This window comes from Oncorhynchus kisutch, linkage group LG18 (genome assembly GCF_002021735.2).
Source record: "Oncorhynchus kisutch isolate 150728-3 linkage group LG18, Okis_V2, whole genome shotgun sequence".
In the NCBI taxonomy this organism is placed as follows: domain Eukaryota; kingdom Metazoa; phylum Chordata; class Actinopteri; order Salmoniformes; family Salmonidae; genus Oncorhynchus; species Oncorhynchus kisutch.
In genome coordinates, this window is record NC_034191.2 from 8851859 (window position 1) to 8870233 (window position 18375).

Consider the following 18375-nt stretch of genomic DNA (forward strand, 5'->3'; position numbering starts at 1 on the left):
TGTTTCTTCAGAGCCTGACACGGTGAACAAGCTACTTTATACCACACGTTCACATCATGGATAATACTGGATTCAATTGGAAATACCGGTTACTGTGTGGATTATGTGCTTTTCTCCACTTTCACGCGTCCATCTCGGCGGAGTCCACCTGTAAACTGAAGGCCAAGTTTAACCTGAACGGCTACAGGAACATAGATAAGAAACAGGTGGTCGTGGGAGGGATGTTTCCCGTTCACCGCCGCATCGCCTCAGCCAATACCAACAGCTCCTCGGTGCCGCTGTCCCTGGGATGCGAGGGGTGAGTACCGGTGAATATTTAGTGTCATGGGATGGGATACAATCACATTATATTACTCAGGAGTTTAAGGCAGTTAAACTGGATTGAGAGGTGGAGAGAGTGACAGTGTGAATGTAGGAACATTTTTATAAATTAAAATAAATGAGTCCTGTTGTATTTCAAATATTATGTGAATGGTATTTAGAACCAGAACATTCTGGGAATTGCTTCTCGACTGAGTCACCCCCCTCCTCCTCCCCTCAAGGTCCTGCTCCCTCATCCAATCGGTGACTCAACAACCACCATCATCCCTAAACTCTCCCTTCAGCCCCCTAGATCTGAACTGCTCCTATATTAGCCAATAAACTAAATTATGATGATCTGGGATGGTTGTCATTCCACCAATATTGTGATCGTTTGTCGCCCTCTAGTGGCGGTGGAATTTAACTTCACTACCTTTTATAATATATTGCAGATACAGCACTATTCAAGATGGTAACTACTACTATTATTACTATTTCTAACTATTTCCCATCATCATTATCACCGTCATCATCATCACTTCTCATCCAGGTTTAACTTCCGGACGTTTCGTTGGACTCAGACAATGCTCTTCGCCATTGATGAGATCAACAAGCGGACAGACCTCCTCCCCGATACAGACCTGGGATATGTCATCTACGACTCCTGTTTCACCATCTCCAAGGCTGTGGAGGGCACCCTCACCTACCTGACGGGGCAGGAAGAGGCCGTGCCCAACTACCGCTGTGGCACAGGGGCTCCCCTGGCCGCTCTAGTGGGGGCTGGGGGGTCAGACCTGTCCATCGCCACCGCACGCATACTGGGACTCTACTATTTCCCCCAGGTATCTCTGTCTATCTACATATTAATATATGGACTCTCTCTTCACTGCAGCTCCTATATCTATCTAGGTGGGGTGTGGCCTAATCCAGTGGACATTTTCCTCTCCCTCTCTCCTCCCTCTCTCTCCCTCTCTCTCCCTCTCTCCTCTTTCCCTCTCTCCTCCCTCTCTCCTTCTCTCTCCTCTTTCCCTCTCTCCTCCCTCTCTCCTTCTCTCTCCTCTTTCCCTCTCTCCTCCCTCTCTCCTCCTCTCTCCTCTTTCCCTCTCTCCTCCTCTCTCCTCTTTCCCTCTCTCCTCCCTCTCTCCTCCTCTCTCCTTCTCTCTCCTCTTTCCCTCTCTCCTCCCTCTCTCCTCCCTCTCTCCTCCTCCCTCTCTCACCCTCTCTTCTCCCTCTCTCTCTTCTCCTCTCTCCTCTCCCTCTTTCCTTCCTCCCTCCCTCTCTCCTCTCTCGCTCTCCCACTCTCCTCTCCTTCTCTCCTCCTCTCTCCTCTTTCCCTCTCTCACCCTCTCTTCTCCCTCTCTCTCTCCCTCTCTCCTCCCTCTCTCCTCCTTTCTCCTCTTTCCCTCTCTCCTCCCTCTCTCCTCCTCCCTCTCTCACCCTCTCTTCTCCCTCTCTCTCTCTACCTCTCTTCTCCCCTCTCCTCTCCCTCTTTCCTTCCTCCCTCCCTCTCTCCTCTCTCGCTCTCCCACTCTCCTCTCCCTCTCTTCTCCCTTCCTCTCTCCTCCCTCTCCTCTCCCACTCTCCTCTCCCTCCCTCTCCTCTCCCTTCCTCTCTCCTCCCTCTCCTCTCCCCCGTCTCTCGCTCTCGCTCTCTCTCTCTCTCTCTCTCTCTCTCTCTCTCCCTGTCCCTCCCTCTCCCCTCTCTCTCCACCCTCTCTTCTCCCTCTCTGTCCCTCTCCTCCTCTCTTCCTCTCTCCTCCCTCTCCTCTCCCCCTCTCTCTCCTTTCTCTCTCTCCTCCCTCCCTCTCCTCTCCCCCTCTCTCTCTCTCTCTCTCTCTCTCTCTCTCTCTCTCTCTCTCTCCCTGTCCCTCCCTCTCCCCTCTCTCTCACCCTCTCTTCTCCCTCTCTCCTCCTCTCTCCTCTCCCTCTTTCTTTCCTTCCTCCCTCCCTCTCTCACCCTCTCTTCTCCCTCTCTCTCTCTCCGTCTCTCCTCCTCTCTCCTCTCCCTCTTTCCTTCCTCCCTCCCTCTCTCCTCTCTCGCTCTCCCACTCTCCTCTCTCGCTCTCCCACTCTCCTCTCTCGCTCTCCCACTCTTCTCCCTTCCTCTCTCCTCCCTCTCCCCTCTCTCTCTCTCTCTCCCTGTCCCTACCTCTCCCCTCTCTCTCACCCTCTCTTCTCCCTCTCTCTCCCTCTCTCCTCCTCTCTCCCTCTCTTCTCCCTTCCTCTCTCCTCCCTCTCTCATCCTTCTCTCCTCATCTCTAGGTGAGTTACTCATCGTCCTGCTCTGTGTTGGACAGTAAGTTCCAGTTTCCCACCTTTCTGAGGACCATCCCTAACGACGTCTACCAGTCTGAGGCAATGGCCCGCCTGGTGCTGCACTTCGGCTGGACCTGGGTGGGAACCATCGCCGCGGACGACGACTATGGGAAGTATGGCATCAAGGCCTTCAAGGAACAGGTGGAGGAGGCTGGGGTCTGCATCTCTTTCTCTGAGACTCTGCCCAAGGTGACCGGTTACTGTTTCCATTACATCACAGCCCTCAGTGTCTCTCTCTCTGTCTCTGTTTCTGCCTTTCTTCTTCTCTCTCTTCTTCTCTCTCTTCTTCTCTCTCTTCTTCTCTCTCTTCTTCTGTCTATTTCCCCAAATTTCTCTCCATCAATTTGCTTGTACCATAAACAAGTGAATAAAGTTTTGGAACCCCGTCCTCCCTACTGTTTGCTGTCCTGTGCAGGTGAGCTCTCCAGAGGACATCCAGCGTATTGTGGAGACTGTGGTGGAGTCGACAGCTAAAATCATTGTGGTGTTCTCCTCTGATGTGGACCTGAGCCCTCTGATCCAGGAGCTGATCCAACACAATGTCACCAACCGCACCTGGATCGCCAGCGAGGCCTGGGTCACCTCCGCACTCATCAACCAGCCTGGGGTGAGGGGGTCAACTAATGGTTAGGTTCAACCAGGGGTCACAGGGACGATAGAATTAGAGTCAGCAGAGTGACCATTTTTATTCGAAAGCAGTGTTCCCTGATATGTTGGGTGTTTTCTGTGTCCAGGTGAGTTCATTACTGGGTGGTACCCTGGGATTCGGTCTGAAGCGTGCTGAGATCCCCGGTCTCCAGCGTCACCTGCTAAACATAGACCCCTACTCCAACCCGCTCACTGAGGAATTCTGGGAAACGGCGTTCAACTGCACGCTGGACTACGGCCGGGCTCTGAGGCTGGCGAAAACAGCAGTGGGGGCAACGCAAGCCTGTCCAGGGCAGTCAGAGGGGTGCCTGAGGGTCTGTGTTCGGGACAGGAGTCCCTGGGGAAACTGAATAATACCTACTCTGATGTGACCCAGCTACGCATCACATACAGGTAGATATGATGATGATGATGATGACGACAGTGATAGCGATGATAACGAGGATGACGGTGATGGGGGTGATGATGACGATATGATGTATTACAGTGTGTATAAGGCTGTGTACACTGTGGCCCATGCCTTGCATAACATGGAGATCTGTGAGCCTGGCCAGGGGCCCTTCAACAACAACAGCTGTGCTGACATCACCAAATTTGAGCCTTGGCAGGTCAGTCTGTGTGTCTGTCTGTGTGTCTGTGTCTGTCTGTGTGTGTCTGTCTGTCTCTGTGTGTGTGTGTGTGTGTGTGTGTATGTGTGTGTGTGCATGCGTGTCTATGTGTGTGTGTCTGTGTGTGTGTGTGTGTGTCTATCTGTGTGTGTCTATGTGTGTGTGTCTGTGTGTGTCTGTGTGTGTCTGTGTGTGTGTGTGTGTGTCTGTGTCTGTGTGTGTGTGTGTACATTTGTAGTTGCATCTTGGTTGTAACCGCTGTAGGTTTAATATGATCCATCTTCTCCTTTCTCCTCTAGTTGATGTACTACCTGAAGAACGTGTGGTTCCACGTCCCCCACACCAAAGAACCTTTATTCTTCCTGGACGGAGATGTGGATGGCTACTATGACATCATTAACTGGCAAGTGAAAGGTGACGGGGAGATCTCCTACGTGACGATTGGCCGATTCAACAGCACAGCAGCCCCAGATGCCATGATGACTATCAACAATGCATCCATAGTGTGGAACAATGATGAGCTGGAGGTCAGTGAGATATTGTAGTGAGAAGACAAAGACAGTGGTATGTGTGTACCCTGTCTATCTGACTGTCTCCCTTCCTGTCTATCTGACTGTCTCCCTCCCTGTCTATCTGACTGTCTCCCTCCCCGTCTATCTGGCTGACTCCCTCCCTCCCTGTCTATCTGTCTGTCTCCCTTCCTGTCTATCTGGCTGACTCCCTCCCTCCCCATCTATCTGGCTGACTCCCTTCCTGTCTATCTGGCTGTCTCCTTCCTGTCTATCTGGCTGACTCCTTCCCTCCCCATCTATCTGGCTGTCTCCTTCCCTGTCTATCTGAATTTCTCCCTCCCCGTCTATCTGACTGTTTCCCTCCCTGTCTACCTGGCTGTCTCCCTCCCTCCCTATCTGACTGTCTCCCTGCCTATCTGACTGTCTCCTTCCCTCCTTAGCTGACTGTCTCCCTGTCTATCTGACTGTCTCCCTCCCTGTCTATCTGACTGTCTCCTTCCTTCCCTCCCAGTCTATCTGACTGTCTCCTTCCTTCCCTCCCTGTCTATCTGACTGTCTCCTTCCCTCCCTATCTGACTGTCTCCCTCCCTGTCTATCTGACTGTCTCCCTCCCTGTCTATCTGGCTGTCTCCCTCCCTCCCTGTCTATCTGGCTGTCTCCCTCCCTCCCTGTCTATCTGGCTGTCTCCCTCCCTCCCTGTCTATCTGTCTGTCTCCCTCCCTCCCTGTCTATCTGGCTGTCTCCCTCCCTGTCTATCTGGCTGTCTCCCTCCCTCCCTGTCTATCTGACTGTCTCCCTCCCTGTCTATCTGACTGTCTCCCTCCCCATCTATCTGGCTGACTCCCTCCCTCCCTGTCTATCTGTCTGTCTGTCTCCCTTCCTGTCTATCTGGCTGACTCCCTCCCTCCCCATCTATCTGGCTGACTCCCTCCCTCCCCATCTATCTGGCTGACTCCCTTCCTGTCTATCTGGCTGTCTCCTTCCTGTCTATCTGGCTGACTCCCTCCCTCCCCATCTATCTGGCTGTCTCCTTCCCTGTCTATCTGAATTTCTCCCTCCCCGTCTATCTGACTGTTTCCCTCCCTGTCTACCTGGCTGTCTCCCTCCCTCCCTCCCTATCTGACTGTCTCCCTGCCTATCTGACTGTCTCCTTCCCTCCTTAGCTGACTGTCTCCCTCCCTGTCTATCTGACTGTCTCCTTCCCTCCCTGTCTATCTGACTGTCTCCTTCCCTCCCTCCCTATCTGACTGTCTCCTTCCCTCCCTATCTGACTGTCTCCCTCCCTCCCTATCTGACTGTCTCCCTCCCTGTCTATCTGACTGTCTCCCTCCCTGTCTATCTGGCTGTCTCCCTCCCTCCCTGTCTATCTGGCTGTCTCCCTCCCTGTCTATCTGACTGGCTCCTTCCCTCCCTAGCTGACTGTCTCCCTCCCTGTCTATCTGACTGCCTCCTCCCCTCCCTAGCTGTCTCCCTCCCTGTCTATCTGACTGTCTCTCTTCCTGTCTATCTGACTGTCTCCCTCCCTGTCTATCTGGCTGTCTCCTTCCCTCCCTAGCTGACTGTTTCCCTCCCTGTCTATCTGGCTGTCTCCCTCCCTCCCTGTCTATCTGACTGTCTCTCTCCCTGTCTATCTGACTGTCTCCTTCCCTCCCTAGCTGACTGTCTCCCTCCCTGTCTATCTGGCTGTCTCCCTCCATCCCTGTCTATCTGGCTGTCTCCCTCCATCCCTGTCTATCTGACTGTCTCCCTCCCTGTCTATCTGGCTGTCTCCCTCCCTGTCTATCTGACTGGCTCCTTCCCTCCCTAGCTGACTGTCTCCCTCCCTGTCTATCTGATTGCCTCCGTCCCTCCCTAGCTGTCTCCCTCCCTGTCTATCTGACTGTCTCCTTCCCTCCCTAGCTGACTGTCTCCCTCCCTGTCTATCTGACTGTCTCTCTCCCTGTCTGACTGTCTCCTTCCCTCCCTATCTGACTGTCTCCCTCCCTGTCTATCTGACTGTCTCCTTCCCTCCCTAGCTGACTGTCTCCCTCCCTGTCTATCTGACTGTCTCCTTCCCTCCCTAGCTGACTGTCTCCCTCCCTGTCTATCTGACTGTCTCCCTCCCTGTCTATCTGGCTGTCTCCCTCCCTGTCTATCTGACTGTCTCCCTCCCTGTCTATCTGACTGTCTCCCTCCCTGTCTATCTGACTGTCTCCCTCCCTGTCTATCTGACTGTCTCCCTCCATGTCTCCCATCAGACTCCGAGATCAGTGTGCAGTGAGAGCTGCCAGCCTGGTACCAGGAAGGGGATCAGGCAGGGGGAGCCCGTCTGCTGTTTCGACTGCATCCCCTGTGCCGACGGAGAGATCAGCAACGCCACAGGTGATGTATCATTGTGTTCACCTTATCAATCCCTAACAGAGCTTTATTACAACTGCACTTATTTGCGCTGTGCAGCAGAGTTGGTTTGAATTGAGTCCACAGTTGTTGTTTAAAAAAAAATAAAAAATGATATGTAGCTTGAAGGATATTCTAACAGCTCTGTTGGATTGTTTCTGTTTCTGTGTGTTTGACTGACCTGACATCTTCTCTGCCTCCTCTGTCAGACGCCAGGGAGTGTATCCAGTGCACTGAGGATTACTGGTCTAATGCAGCCCGAGACACCTGCGTCCCCAAGACCATCGAGTTCCTGGACTTCAGTGAACCTCTGGGCATCACACTCATAGTGATATCAGCCGTTGGGGCGCTGATCACCCTGGCTGTGGGGGTGTGTAGCCAAAGGCAGCTAAAACTAGTGGAATATTGGGGAATAGGGTGTTATTGGAGATTTGACTGTTGGAATTACGAGGAGACATAATTACAGTAAATCAGGTAATATTCACTGCCATTTATGATAGACAACCTGAAGTGTATAAGGGTTTGGGTCAATTCGTATTGAAGTCACTCAGGAACTTAAAAAAAATACATTTTCTCCTTTTCAGTTTATTGAGAAATCCTTGAATATGGAATTTGTGAAAAATGTTGGAATCGGAATTTCAGTTTACTACCTGAATTGGGTGACTTCAATTCGAACGGACCCCAACCCTGGTGTGTATGATATTCTACTTCAGATGGTCTTCCTGGTCAACCTGGGTACTCCACTGGTGAGGGCCAACGACCCCATACTGAGTTTCTCCCTGCTGTTCTCCCTGGTGGTGACGTTCCTCTCCTCCATCGTCTTCCTGGGAGAGCCCCAGCCTTGGAGCTGCATGACCAGCCAGGTGGGCCTGGCCCTGGGGTTTTCTCTCTGCCTCTCCTCCATCATGGGTGGGTCGAAGTCTCTCTCTCTCTCTCTCTCTCTCACTCTCTCCCGCTCTCTCTCTCTCTCTCTCTCTCTCCCTCCAAATCCAGACTAATCCTTTAGCGGCTAGTCTAGCCCTTAAGGAATCATTGGCTGTAAGTGACATGATGGATACTCAGTGGCTACAGTACAGCTCTTACCACATTGCTCACACAACCCTCCCCTTTAACCCTGACAACGTGTTCTTCTAGGTAAGGCTGCAGTCCTTATGCTCAGGGCCCGGGTTCTGAAGGCTGCCAGGTCCAAGGCCAAAGCCACTGCCAAGGCTGCAGCTCAGGCCGCCGCCGCTGACACCAGCCCTGATGTCATTGTCACCAATGGCAACATCAACAACAACAACAACGCCGTAACCGCTGGCAACCCTGATGTGGACTCTCTCCGCCCCGCCCACCAGAGGGTCCTGGCTGCCATAGCAACACTGATCCAGGCCGTGGCGTGCACGGTGTGGCTCGTCATCCTGCCACCTCACCCGGTCAAAAACACGGCGGCGCAGAACATCAAGATCATCCTGGAGTGTGACCAGGGTTCTGTGGTCTTCATCTGCTGTGTCTTCGGCTACGACATCCTGCTGGCCCTGTTGGCCTTCGTCTTCTCCTTCATAGCACGCAAACTGGAAGACAACTTCAGGTAGCTAGTCACCTTCATGGCACGCAAACTGGAAGACAACTTCAGGTAGCTAGTCACCTTCATGGCACGCAAACTGAAGGACTCTTTCGGGTAGCTAGTCACCTTCATGGCACACAAACTGAAGGACTCCTTCGGGTAGCTAGTCAACTTCATGGCACGCAAACTGAAGGACTCCTTCGGGTAGCTAGTCAACTTCATGGCACGCAAACTGAAGGACTCCTTCGGGTAGCTAGTCAACTTCATGGCACGCAAACTGAAGGACTCCTTCGGGTAGCTAGTCAACTTCATGGCACACAAACTGAAGGACTCCTTTGGGTAGCTAGTCACCTTCATGGCACGCAAACTGAAGGACTCCTTCGGGTAGCTAGTCACCTTCATGGCACACACACTGAAGGACTCCTTCGGGTAGCTAGTGGACCTGGAACTTGCTTAGCTTAGCATTTTAAAGACTTGGCTAGCTGTAGGCTAAGAGCTAACATAGAAGTTAAGCTAACATAACTTTGCAACTTAACTTATTATAACTGTTAGGTTATAATTTTCAGAGTAAATAACTCACGGACACTAGAGAGGCTTACCCAATTCTTCCCAAAGGGTCGATACAGCTGGATTCAGACAAACAACATTTCACACAAGCACTGATATTTAACCCTTTCTCCTAGGCTGAGACTCCTCCTCCACAACGGAACAGCCAATGTATCTCTGTTGCTAGGCAGAACCTGAGTGATATCTGTTCTTCCTCACTTCATCAAACCTGACCTCTACCCCAAAGTGCTCACTCCTCCCCAACTCAAGGCTGTCATGGTGACTGGTACCAGGCTGTGTCTCTTCTCCTCCCAGAGGATCCCTGATGTCTTAACAGTGACATATCCTGACATGATGTAAAGGTTATACATGACCCTCTCTCCCTCAGTGACATATCCTGACATAATGTAAAGGTTATACATTACCCTCTCTCCCTCAGTGACATATCCTGACATAATGTAAAGGTTATACATTCCCCTCTCTCCCTCAGTGACATATCCTGACATGATGTAAAGGTTATACATTACCCTCTCTCCCTCAGTGACATATCCTGACATAATGTAAAGGTTATACATTACCCTCTCTCCCTCAGTGACATATCCTGACATAATGTAAAGGTTATACATTCCCCTCTCTCCCTCAGTGACATATCCTGACATAATGTAAAGGTTATACATTACCCTCTCTCCCTCAGTGACATATCCTGACATAATGTAAAGGTTATACATGACCCTCTCTCCCTCAGTGACATATCCTGACATGATGTAAAGGTTATACATTACCCCCTCTCCCTCAGTGACATATCCTGACATAATGTAAAGGTTATACATTACCCCCTCTCCCTCAGTGACATATCCTGACATAATGTAAAGGTTATACATTACCCTCTCTCCCTCAGTGACATATCCTGATATAATGTAAAGGTTATACATTCCCCTCTCTCCCTCAGTGACATATCCTGACATAATGTAAAGGTTATACATTCCCCTCTCTCCCTCAGTGACATATCCTGACATAATGTAAAGGTTATACATTACCCTCTCTCCCTCAGTGACATATCCTGACATAATGTAAAGGAATAATAATAGCAATAGAATAACTGCAGAATAAATTATGCTGTAACTGAAAATGGTATACTGTCCCTTTAAGAGCTAGATTAGATGTTCTACCCTATGTTGTGATTCAGCACACATTTTTGTAAGGGTTTATGACCGGGGGGAAATGGAGTTGCAGTAGTCTAGTGTGTGGTGCTGGAATAATGACAAGTCATCCCAGGGAGCTTTGCGTTCACATTGTCCTAAAAAAACACGGAATTCAAGCGAACCGAACTCAGAACACCTCTCGAGATGGTCTCAGTTCGATTCACTTTTGGGGCTCTTTGGAGGTCTGAGTTCCTTTTGTAGTGTTCACACCAAAAATTCAGCGAACCGCAAAATTCTCAAAAAAAATAGTCTGAAAGGGACCAAGTGTGAGAACACCCTGAGAGTTGTTGCGCTCATTTAAATTTCATTTTGTTACTTGCTTTAGACCATTTTTAAACTTGTTGGGGTTTCTTGATTCCAGTGAGGCAAAGTGCTTGACCTTCGGCATGCTGGTGTTCTTCATCGTGTGGAGCTCCTTCGTCCCGGCCTATCTCAGTACACGTGGTAAGTTCATGGTGGCCGTGCAGATCTTTGCCATCTTGGCGTCCAGCTTCGGCCTGCTAGCCTGCATCTTCCTACCCAAGTGCTACGTCCTGCTGGTCAAGCCCGAGTTCAACACGGAGGATATGATGCGGCCGCGTTCCAAACCACGTGACGGGACTGGGACAGGGACCTCGGCCTCGCTTGCTACGGTGGCCACTGAAGTTCAAGCTACGACAGGCAATGTTGATTATTAGGGACAGGGAGGGACGCACAAACACACACAAACACACACTATGGGCAGACAAAAACACTCATCTGGAAGCACACTAGAGCCAGTGATACAGGACACGTTGCACTAACTAGGGACGACTCAGCATTTCATTGTGGAGTCTGTTTCCTAGTTTCCTGTGATGTCATAATACTCTATGTAGTTTTTTGACTAATGTATAGCATTGGAGTTCTCAGAGAGTAGGACTACAACCAAACACAGAGCTGCAACAGAGAGATATCTACGCTGACATGGATATATATATATATATACAGTGCCTTGCGAAAGTATTCGGGCCCCTTGAACTTTGCGACCTTTTGCCACATTTCAGGCTTCAAACATAAAGATATAAAACTGTATTTTTTTGTGATGAATCAACAACAAGTGGGACACAATCATGAAGTGGAACGACATTTATTGGATATTTCAAACTTTTTTAACAAATCAAAAACTGAAGAATTGGGCGTGCAAAAATTATTCAGCCCCTTTACTTTCAGTGCAGCAAACTCTCTCCAGAAGTTCAGTGAGGATCTCTGAATGATCCAATGTTGACCTAAATGACTAATGATGATAAATACAATCCACCTGTGTGTAATCAAGTCTCCGTATAAATGCACCTGCACTGTGATAGTCTCAGAGGTCCGTTAAAAGTGCAGAGAGCATCATGAAGAACAAGGAACACACCAGGCAGGTCCGAGATACTGTTGTGAAGAAGTTTAAAGCCGGATTTGGATACAAAAATAATTCCCAAGCTTTAAACATCCCAAGGAGCACTGTGCAAGCGATAATATTGAAATGGAAGGAGTATCAGCCACTGCAAATCTACCAAGACCTGGCCGTCCCTCTAAACTTTCAGCTCATACAAGGAGAAGACTGATCAGAGATGCAGCCAAGAGGCCCATGATCACTCTGGATGAACTGCAGAGATCTACAGCTGAGGTGGGAGACTCTGTCCATAGGACAACAATCAGTCGTATATTGCACAAATCTGGCCTTTATGGAAGAGTGGCAAGAAGAAAACCATTTCTTAAAGATATCCATAAAAAGTGTCGTTTAAAGTTTGCCACAAGCCACCTGGGAGACACCAAACATATGGAAGAAGGTGCTCTGGTCAGATGAAACCAAAATTGAACTTTTTGGCAACAATGCAAAACGTTATGTTTGGCGTAAAAGCAACACAGCTCATCACCCTGAACACACCACCCCCACTGTCAAACATGGTGGTGGCAGCATCATGGTTTGGGCCTGCTTTTCTTCAGCAGGGACAGGGAAGATGGTTAAAATTGATGGGAAGATGGATGGAGCCAAATACAGGACCATTCTGGAAGAAAACCTGATGGAGTCTGCAAAAGACCTGAGACGGGGACGGAGATTTGTCTTCCAACAAGACAATGATCCAAAACATAAAGCAAAATCTACAATGGAATGGTTCAAAAATAAACATATCCAGGTGTTAGAAAGGCCAAGTCAAAGTCCAGACCTGAATCCAATCGAGAATCTGTGGAAAGATCTGAAAACTGCTGTTCACAAATGCTCTCCATCCAACCTCACTGAGCTCGAGCTGTTTTGCATGGAGGAATGGGAAAAAATTTCAGTCTCTCGATGTGCAAAACTGATAGAGACATACCCCAAGCGACTTACAGTTGTAATCGCAGCAAAAGGTGGCGCTACAAAGTATTAACTTAAAGGGGCTGAATAATTTTTGCACGCCCAATTTTTCAGTTTTTGATTCATAAAAAAAGTTTGAAATATCCAATAAATGTTGTTCCACTTCATGATTGTGTCCCACTTGTTGTTGATTCTTCACAAAAAAATACAGTTTTATATCTTTATGTTTGAAGCCTGAAATGTGGCAAAAGGTCGCAAAGTTCAAGGGGGCCGAATACTTTCGCAAGGCACTGTATATATATATATATGGTAGATGGATAGGTCCCGTCCTTATGATAAGTATATATTTGACTTTAGTAATGCTGTCCTGATTTTTTTATATTTTTTTTATAAAATTAGTTTGAGCCTTAGTTCGTTTTTTTTTTAAACAGTCATTGCTGCACTGGCTTGCTATGGTGGTAGAAATACACTGTATTTGTGAGATCATTTGAGATATTTCAGAAAGGTGGCCGTTAAAAATGTATTTGTTGTCAAAATGTCACCTTTTGTACTGTGAATTTAGAGGTATTTTCATTTAATTAACCTTTATATCATATTTGTATAGGCACATCAATGTCTGAATGTTTCTGCATAGGAATCTGCATAAGTAGCCTAGTGATCATTGGATCATCCCCACTGATTGGATGGATCATCCTCACTGATTGGATGGATCATCCCCACTGATTGTAAATGTTTTCGTAGGGAAGTAAAGGTGTATTGTTAACATTGCCTGCCTGTCCTTTATTTGACTTGAAGATTACTTGCTTTACTTTACTGAAAGTGTATTGTAAAGTAGGGATCTTGTTACAGTGGTGGGCAATGAGCCAACGAGAGGCAGGTAGGCTACAGGTGGCAATCAACGATTTACATATACACTAGATGACTAGATTGACTAGATTGAAGCCACCATCTTGGCACTCCACCAACGTTGTAAAATATATTTTGGAAGCTATTGAAATGCATTTATTAAGGTCTACATTTATTTTTTGCCACTTTTATTCTATTATAGACACCTTATTGCAAACTTTATAAATTATATTATGTGAGCTAAACATAAAAATGAACAAAAATGAAAAGTTTTCCTTCATCCTACACTGATTGAAGTGATGACGGGTGATGACATCGAAAAGGCATCATAGTTTTCACCTGGTCAGTCTGTGCTATGGAAAGAGCAGGTGTTCCTAATGTTTGGTGCAGTCAGTGTATAAACCCTAGATTGCTGATGCTATGTATTGGCCATTGAGATGCTTTGAAGCCACCGGTCGGCCATATTGGCTCTCCCCAGTAGGAACAGTCCTCCATAGGAATGAATGGAATTCTACAGTATTTCAATGTAATGATTCAATGACAAAATTACATTGATTTGATGCTGTACTGGAGACAGTAACATTAGTGATCAAAAAAACATTTAAGATGGATTTTTAAGCCTTGAGACATGGATTGTGTATGTGTGCCATTGAGAGGGTGAATGGGCAAGAGAAAAGATTTAAGTGCCAAAATAAGTGTATCAAGAATGATCCCAACACCCGAAGGACATCCAGCCAACTTGACACAACTGTGGGAAGCGTCCCTGTGGACTGATTTTGACACCATGCAGAGTCCATGCCCCGACGAATTGAGGCTGTTCTGAGGGCAAAAGGGGGTGCAACTCAATATTAGGACGATGTTCCTAATGTTTTGTACACTCAGAATATACATAATTGGTGCTTGAAAAAGCTGTGGTGCCAGAATCACATGGTAGTAGGAGTTTGTTGGGGCTGCTGTAGTTTTAGGTTATTTTTTTTTGCTCAAATATTTTTTATTGGACACACACAAGAATTGTGTTTAGGTAAAAACAAAAACAAGTTTAGGTACTTTGTAAAAAAAAAAGACAAATACGCAATTATTATATAAACATAATAGAGCATACAGAAATAAAAAGACCCAGAGTTATAGGTACAAAATAAATAATACAAAATAAGATAAATGGAACAAGGACAGGTAAAGAAAAGAGAGGGCTGATGTCACCACCCATCCCTACATTATCCCCCCAAGAGTGTGCAAAGCTGATGTCACCACCCATCCCTACATTATCCCCCCAAGAGTGTGCAAAGCTGATGTCACCACCCATCCCTACATTATCCCCCCAAGAGTGTGCAAAGCTGATGTCACCACCCATCCCTACATTATCCCCCCAAGAGTGTGCAAAGCTGATGTCACCACCCATCCCTACATTATCCCCCCAAGAGTGTGCAAAGCTGATGTCACCACCCATCCCTACATTATCCCCCTCAAGAGTGTGCAAAGCTGATGTCACCACCCATCCCTACATTATCCCCCCAAGAGTGTGCAAAGCTGATGTCACCACCCATCCCTACATTATCCCCTCAAGAGTGTGCAAAGCTGATGTCACCACCCATCCCTACATTATCCCCCCAAGAGTGTGCAAAGCTGATGTCACCACCCATCCCTACATTATCCCCCCAAGAGTGTGCAAAGCTGATGTCACCACCCATCCCTACATTATCCCCTCAAGAGTGTGCAAAGCTGATGTCACCACCCATCCCTACATTATCCCCCCAAGAGTGTGCAAAGCTGATGTCACCACCCATCCCTACATTATCCCCTCAAGAGTGTGCAAAGCTGATGTCACCACCCATCCCTACATTATCCCCTCAAGAGTGTGCAAAACTGATGTCACCACCCATCCCTACATTATCCCCCCAAGAGTGTGCAAAGCTGATGTCACCACCCATCCCTACATTATCCCCTCAAGAGTGTGCAAAGATGATGTCACCACCCATCCCTACATTATCCCCCCAAGAGTGTGCAAAGCTGATGTCACCACCCATCCCTACATTATCCCCTCAAGAGTGTGCAAAGCTGATGTCACCACCCATCCCTACATTATCCCCTCAAGAGTGTGCAAAGCTGATGTCACCACCCATCCCTACATTATCCCCTCAAGAGTGTGCAAAGCTGATGTCACCACCCATCCCTACATTATCCCCCCAAGAGTGTGCAAAGCTGATGTCACCACCCATCCTTACATTATCCCCTCAAGAGTGTGCAAAGCTGATGTCACCACCCATCCCTACATTATCCCCTCAAGAGTGTGCAAAGCTGATGTCACCACCCATCCCTACATTATCCCCTCAAGAGTGTGCAAAACTGATGTCACCACCCATCCCTACATTATCCCCCCAAGAGTGTGCAAAGCTGATGTCACCACCCATCCCTACATTATCCCCCCAAGAGTGTGCAAAGCTGATGTCACCACCCATCCCTACATTATCCCCCCAAGAGTGTGCAAAGCTGATGTCACCACCCATCCCTACATTATCCCCCCAAGAGTGTGCAAAGCTGATGTCACCACCCATCCCTACATTATCCCCCCAAGAGTGTGCAAAACTGATGTCACCACCCATCCCTACATTATCCCCCCAAGAGTGTGCAAAGCTGATGTCACCACCCATCCCTACATTATCCCCCCAAGAGTGTGCAAAGCTGATGTCACCATCCATCCCTACATTATCCCCTCAAGAGTGTGCAAAGCTGATGTCACCACCCATCCCTACATTATCCCCTCAAGAGTGTGCAAAACTGATGTCACCACCCATCCCTACATTATCCCCCCAAGAGTGTGCAAAGCTGATGTCACCACCCATCCCTACATTATCCCCCCCCAAGAGTGTGCAAAGCTGTCATCAAGGCAAAGTGTGGCTACTTTGAAGAATCTCAAAACTCAAATATATTTTGATTTGGTTAACCCTTTTTTTGGTTACTACATGATTACATATGTGTTATTTCATAGTTTTGATTTGATTTTTAAAATTTTATTTCAACTTTATTTAACCAGGTAGGCAAGTTGAGAACAAGTTCTCATTTACAATTGCGACCTGGCTAAGATAAAGCAAAGCAGTTCGACACATACAACAACACAGAGTTACACATGGAGTAAAACAAACATACAGTCAATAATACAGTAGAAACAAGCCGATATACGATGTGAGCAAATGAGTTGAGATAAGGGAGGTAAAGGCAAAAAAGGCCATGGTGGCAAAGTAAATACAATATAGCAACTAAAACACTGGAATTGTAGATTTGCAGTGGAAGAATGTGCAAAGTAGAAATACAAATAATGGGGTGCAAAGGAGCAAAATAAATAAATAAATAAAATTAAAATAAATACAGTAGGGAAAGAGGTAGTTGTTTGGGCTAAATTATAGGTGGGCTATGTACAGGTGCAGTAATATGTGAGCTGCTCTGACAGTTGGTGCTTAAAGCTAGTGAGGGAGATAAGTGTTCCAGTTTCAAAGATTTTTGTAGTTCGTTCCAGTCATTGGCAGCAGAGAACTGGAAGGAGAGGGCCAAAATAAGAATTGTTTTTTTGGGGGGTGACCAGAGAGATATACCTGCTGGAGCGCGTGCTACAGGTGGGTGATGCTATGGTGACCAGCGAGCTGAGAGGGGGGACTTTACCTAGCAGGGTCTTGTAGATGACATGGAGCCAGTGGGTTTGGCGATGAGTGTGAAGCGAGGGCCAGCCAACGAGAGCGTACAGGTCGCAATGGTGGGTAGTATATGGGGCTTTGGTGACAAAACGGATGGCACTGTGATTGACTGCATCCAATTTGTTGAGTAGAGTGTTGGAGGCTCTTTTGTAAATGACATCGCCGAAGTCGGGGATTGGTAGGATGGTCAGTTTTACAAGGGTATGTTTGGCAGCATGAGTGAAGGATGCTTTGTTGCGAAATAGGAAGCCAATTCTAGATTTAACTTTGGATTGGAGATGTGGGTCTGGAAGGAGAGTTTAAAGTCTAACCAGACACCTAGGTATTTGTAGTTGTCCACGTATTCTAAGTCAGAGCCGGCCAGAGTAGTGATGTTGGACAGGCGGGTAGGTGCAGGTAGCGATCGGTTGAAGAGCATGCATTAAGTTTTACTTGTATTTAAGAGCAATTGGAGGCCACGGAAGGAGAGTTGTATGGCATTGAAGCTTGCCTGGAGGGTTGTTAACACAGTGTCCAAAGAAGGGCCAGAGGTACACAGAATGGTGTCGTACAGAAGTATACAGAAGTATACAGAGTGGCGTAGAGGTGGATCACAGACTCACCAGCAGCAAGAGCGACATCATTGATGTATACAGAGAAGAGAGTCGGTCAAAGAATTGAACCCTGTGGCACCCCCATAGACTGCCAGAGGTCCGGACAACAGACCCTCCGATTTAACACACTGAACTCTATCAGAGAAGTAGTCGGTGAACCAGGCGAGGCAATCATTTGAGAAACCAAGGCTGTCGAGTCTGCCGCTGAGGATGTGGTGATTGACAGAGTCGAAAGCCTCGGACAGATCAATGAATACGGCTGCACAGTAATGTTTCTTATCGATAGCGGTTAAGATATCGTTTAGGACCTTGAGCGTGGCTGAGGTGCACCCATGACCAGCTCTGAAACCAGATTGCATAGCAGAGAGGGTTGGTGAGATTCGAAATGGTCGGTAATCTGTTTGTTGACTTGGCTTTCGAAGACCTTAGAAAGGCAGGGTAGGATAGATATAGATCTGTAGCAGTTTGGGTCAAGAGTGTTCCCCCCTTTGAAGAGGGGGATGACCGCAGCTGCTTTCCAATCTTTGGGAATCTCAGATGACATGAAAGAGAGGTTGAACAGGCTAGTAATAGGGGTGGCAACAATTTTGGCAGATCATTTTAGAAAGAAAGGGTCCAGATTGTCTAGCCCGGCTGATTTTTAGAGGGTCCAGATTTTGCAGCTCTTTCAGAACATCAGCTGACTGGATTCGGAAGAAGGAGAAATGGGGAAGGCTTGGGGAGTTGCTATGGGGGGTGCAGTGCTGTTGACCGGGGTAGGGGTAGCCAGGTGGAAAGCATGGCCAGCCGTAGAAAAATGCTTATTGAAATTCTCAATTATAGTGATTTATCAGTGGTGACAGTGTTTCCTATCTTCAGTGCAGTGGGCAGATGGGAGGAGGTGTTCTTATTCTCCATG

At 47.8% G+C, this 18375-nt stretch overlaps 1 protein-coding gene across 1 annotated transcript; it reads left to right on the forward strand.

Annotated features, from left to right (window-relative positions):
* On the forward strand, window positions 1–11067 carry vmn2r1 (vomeronasal 2, receptor 1). Its single transcript, XM_031796052.1, is given in 13 exon segments — window positions 1–298; window positions 851–1142; window positions 2562–2804; window positions 3031–3222; window positions 3350–3493; window positions 3496–3656; window positions 3751–3871; window positions 4171–4398; window positions 6621–6744; window positions 6969–7129; window positions 7473–7668; window positions 7894–8329; window positions 10415–11067. Coding segments are annotated over 13 exon segments (2856 nt in total). The 5' UTR covers window positions 1–56; the 3' UTR covers window positions 10731–11067.
* Window positions 11068–18375: the final 7308 nt, after the last annotated feature.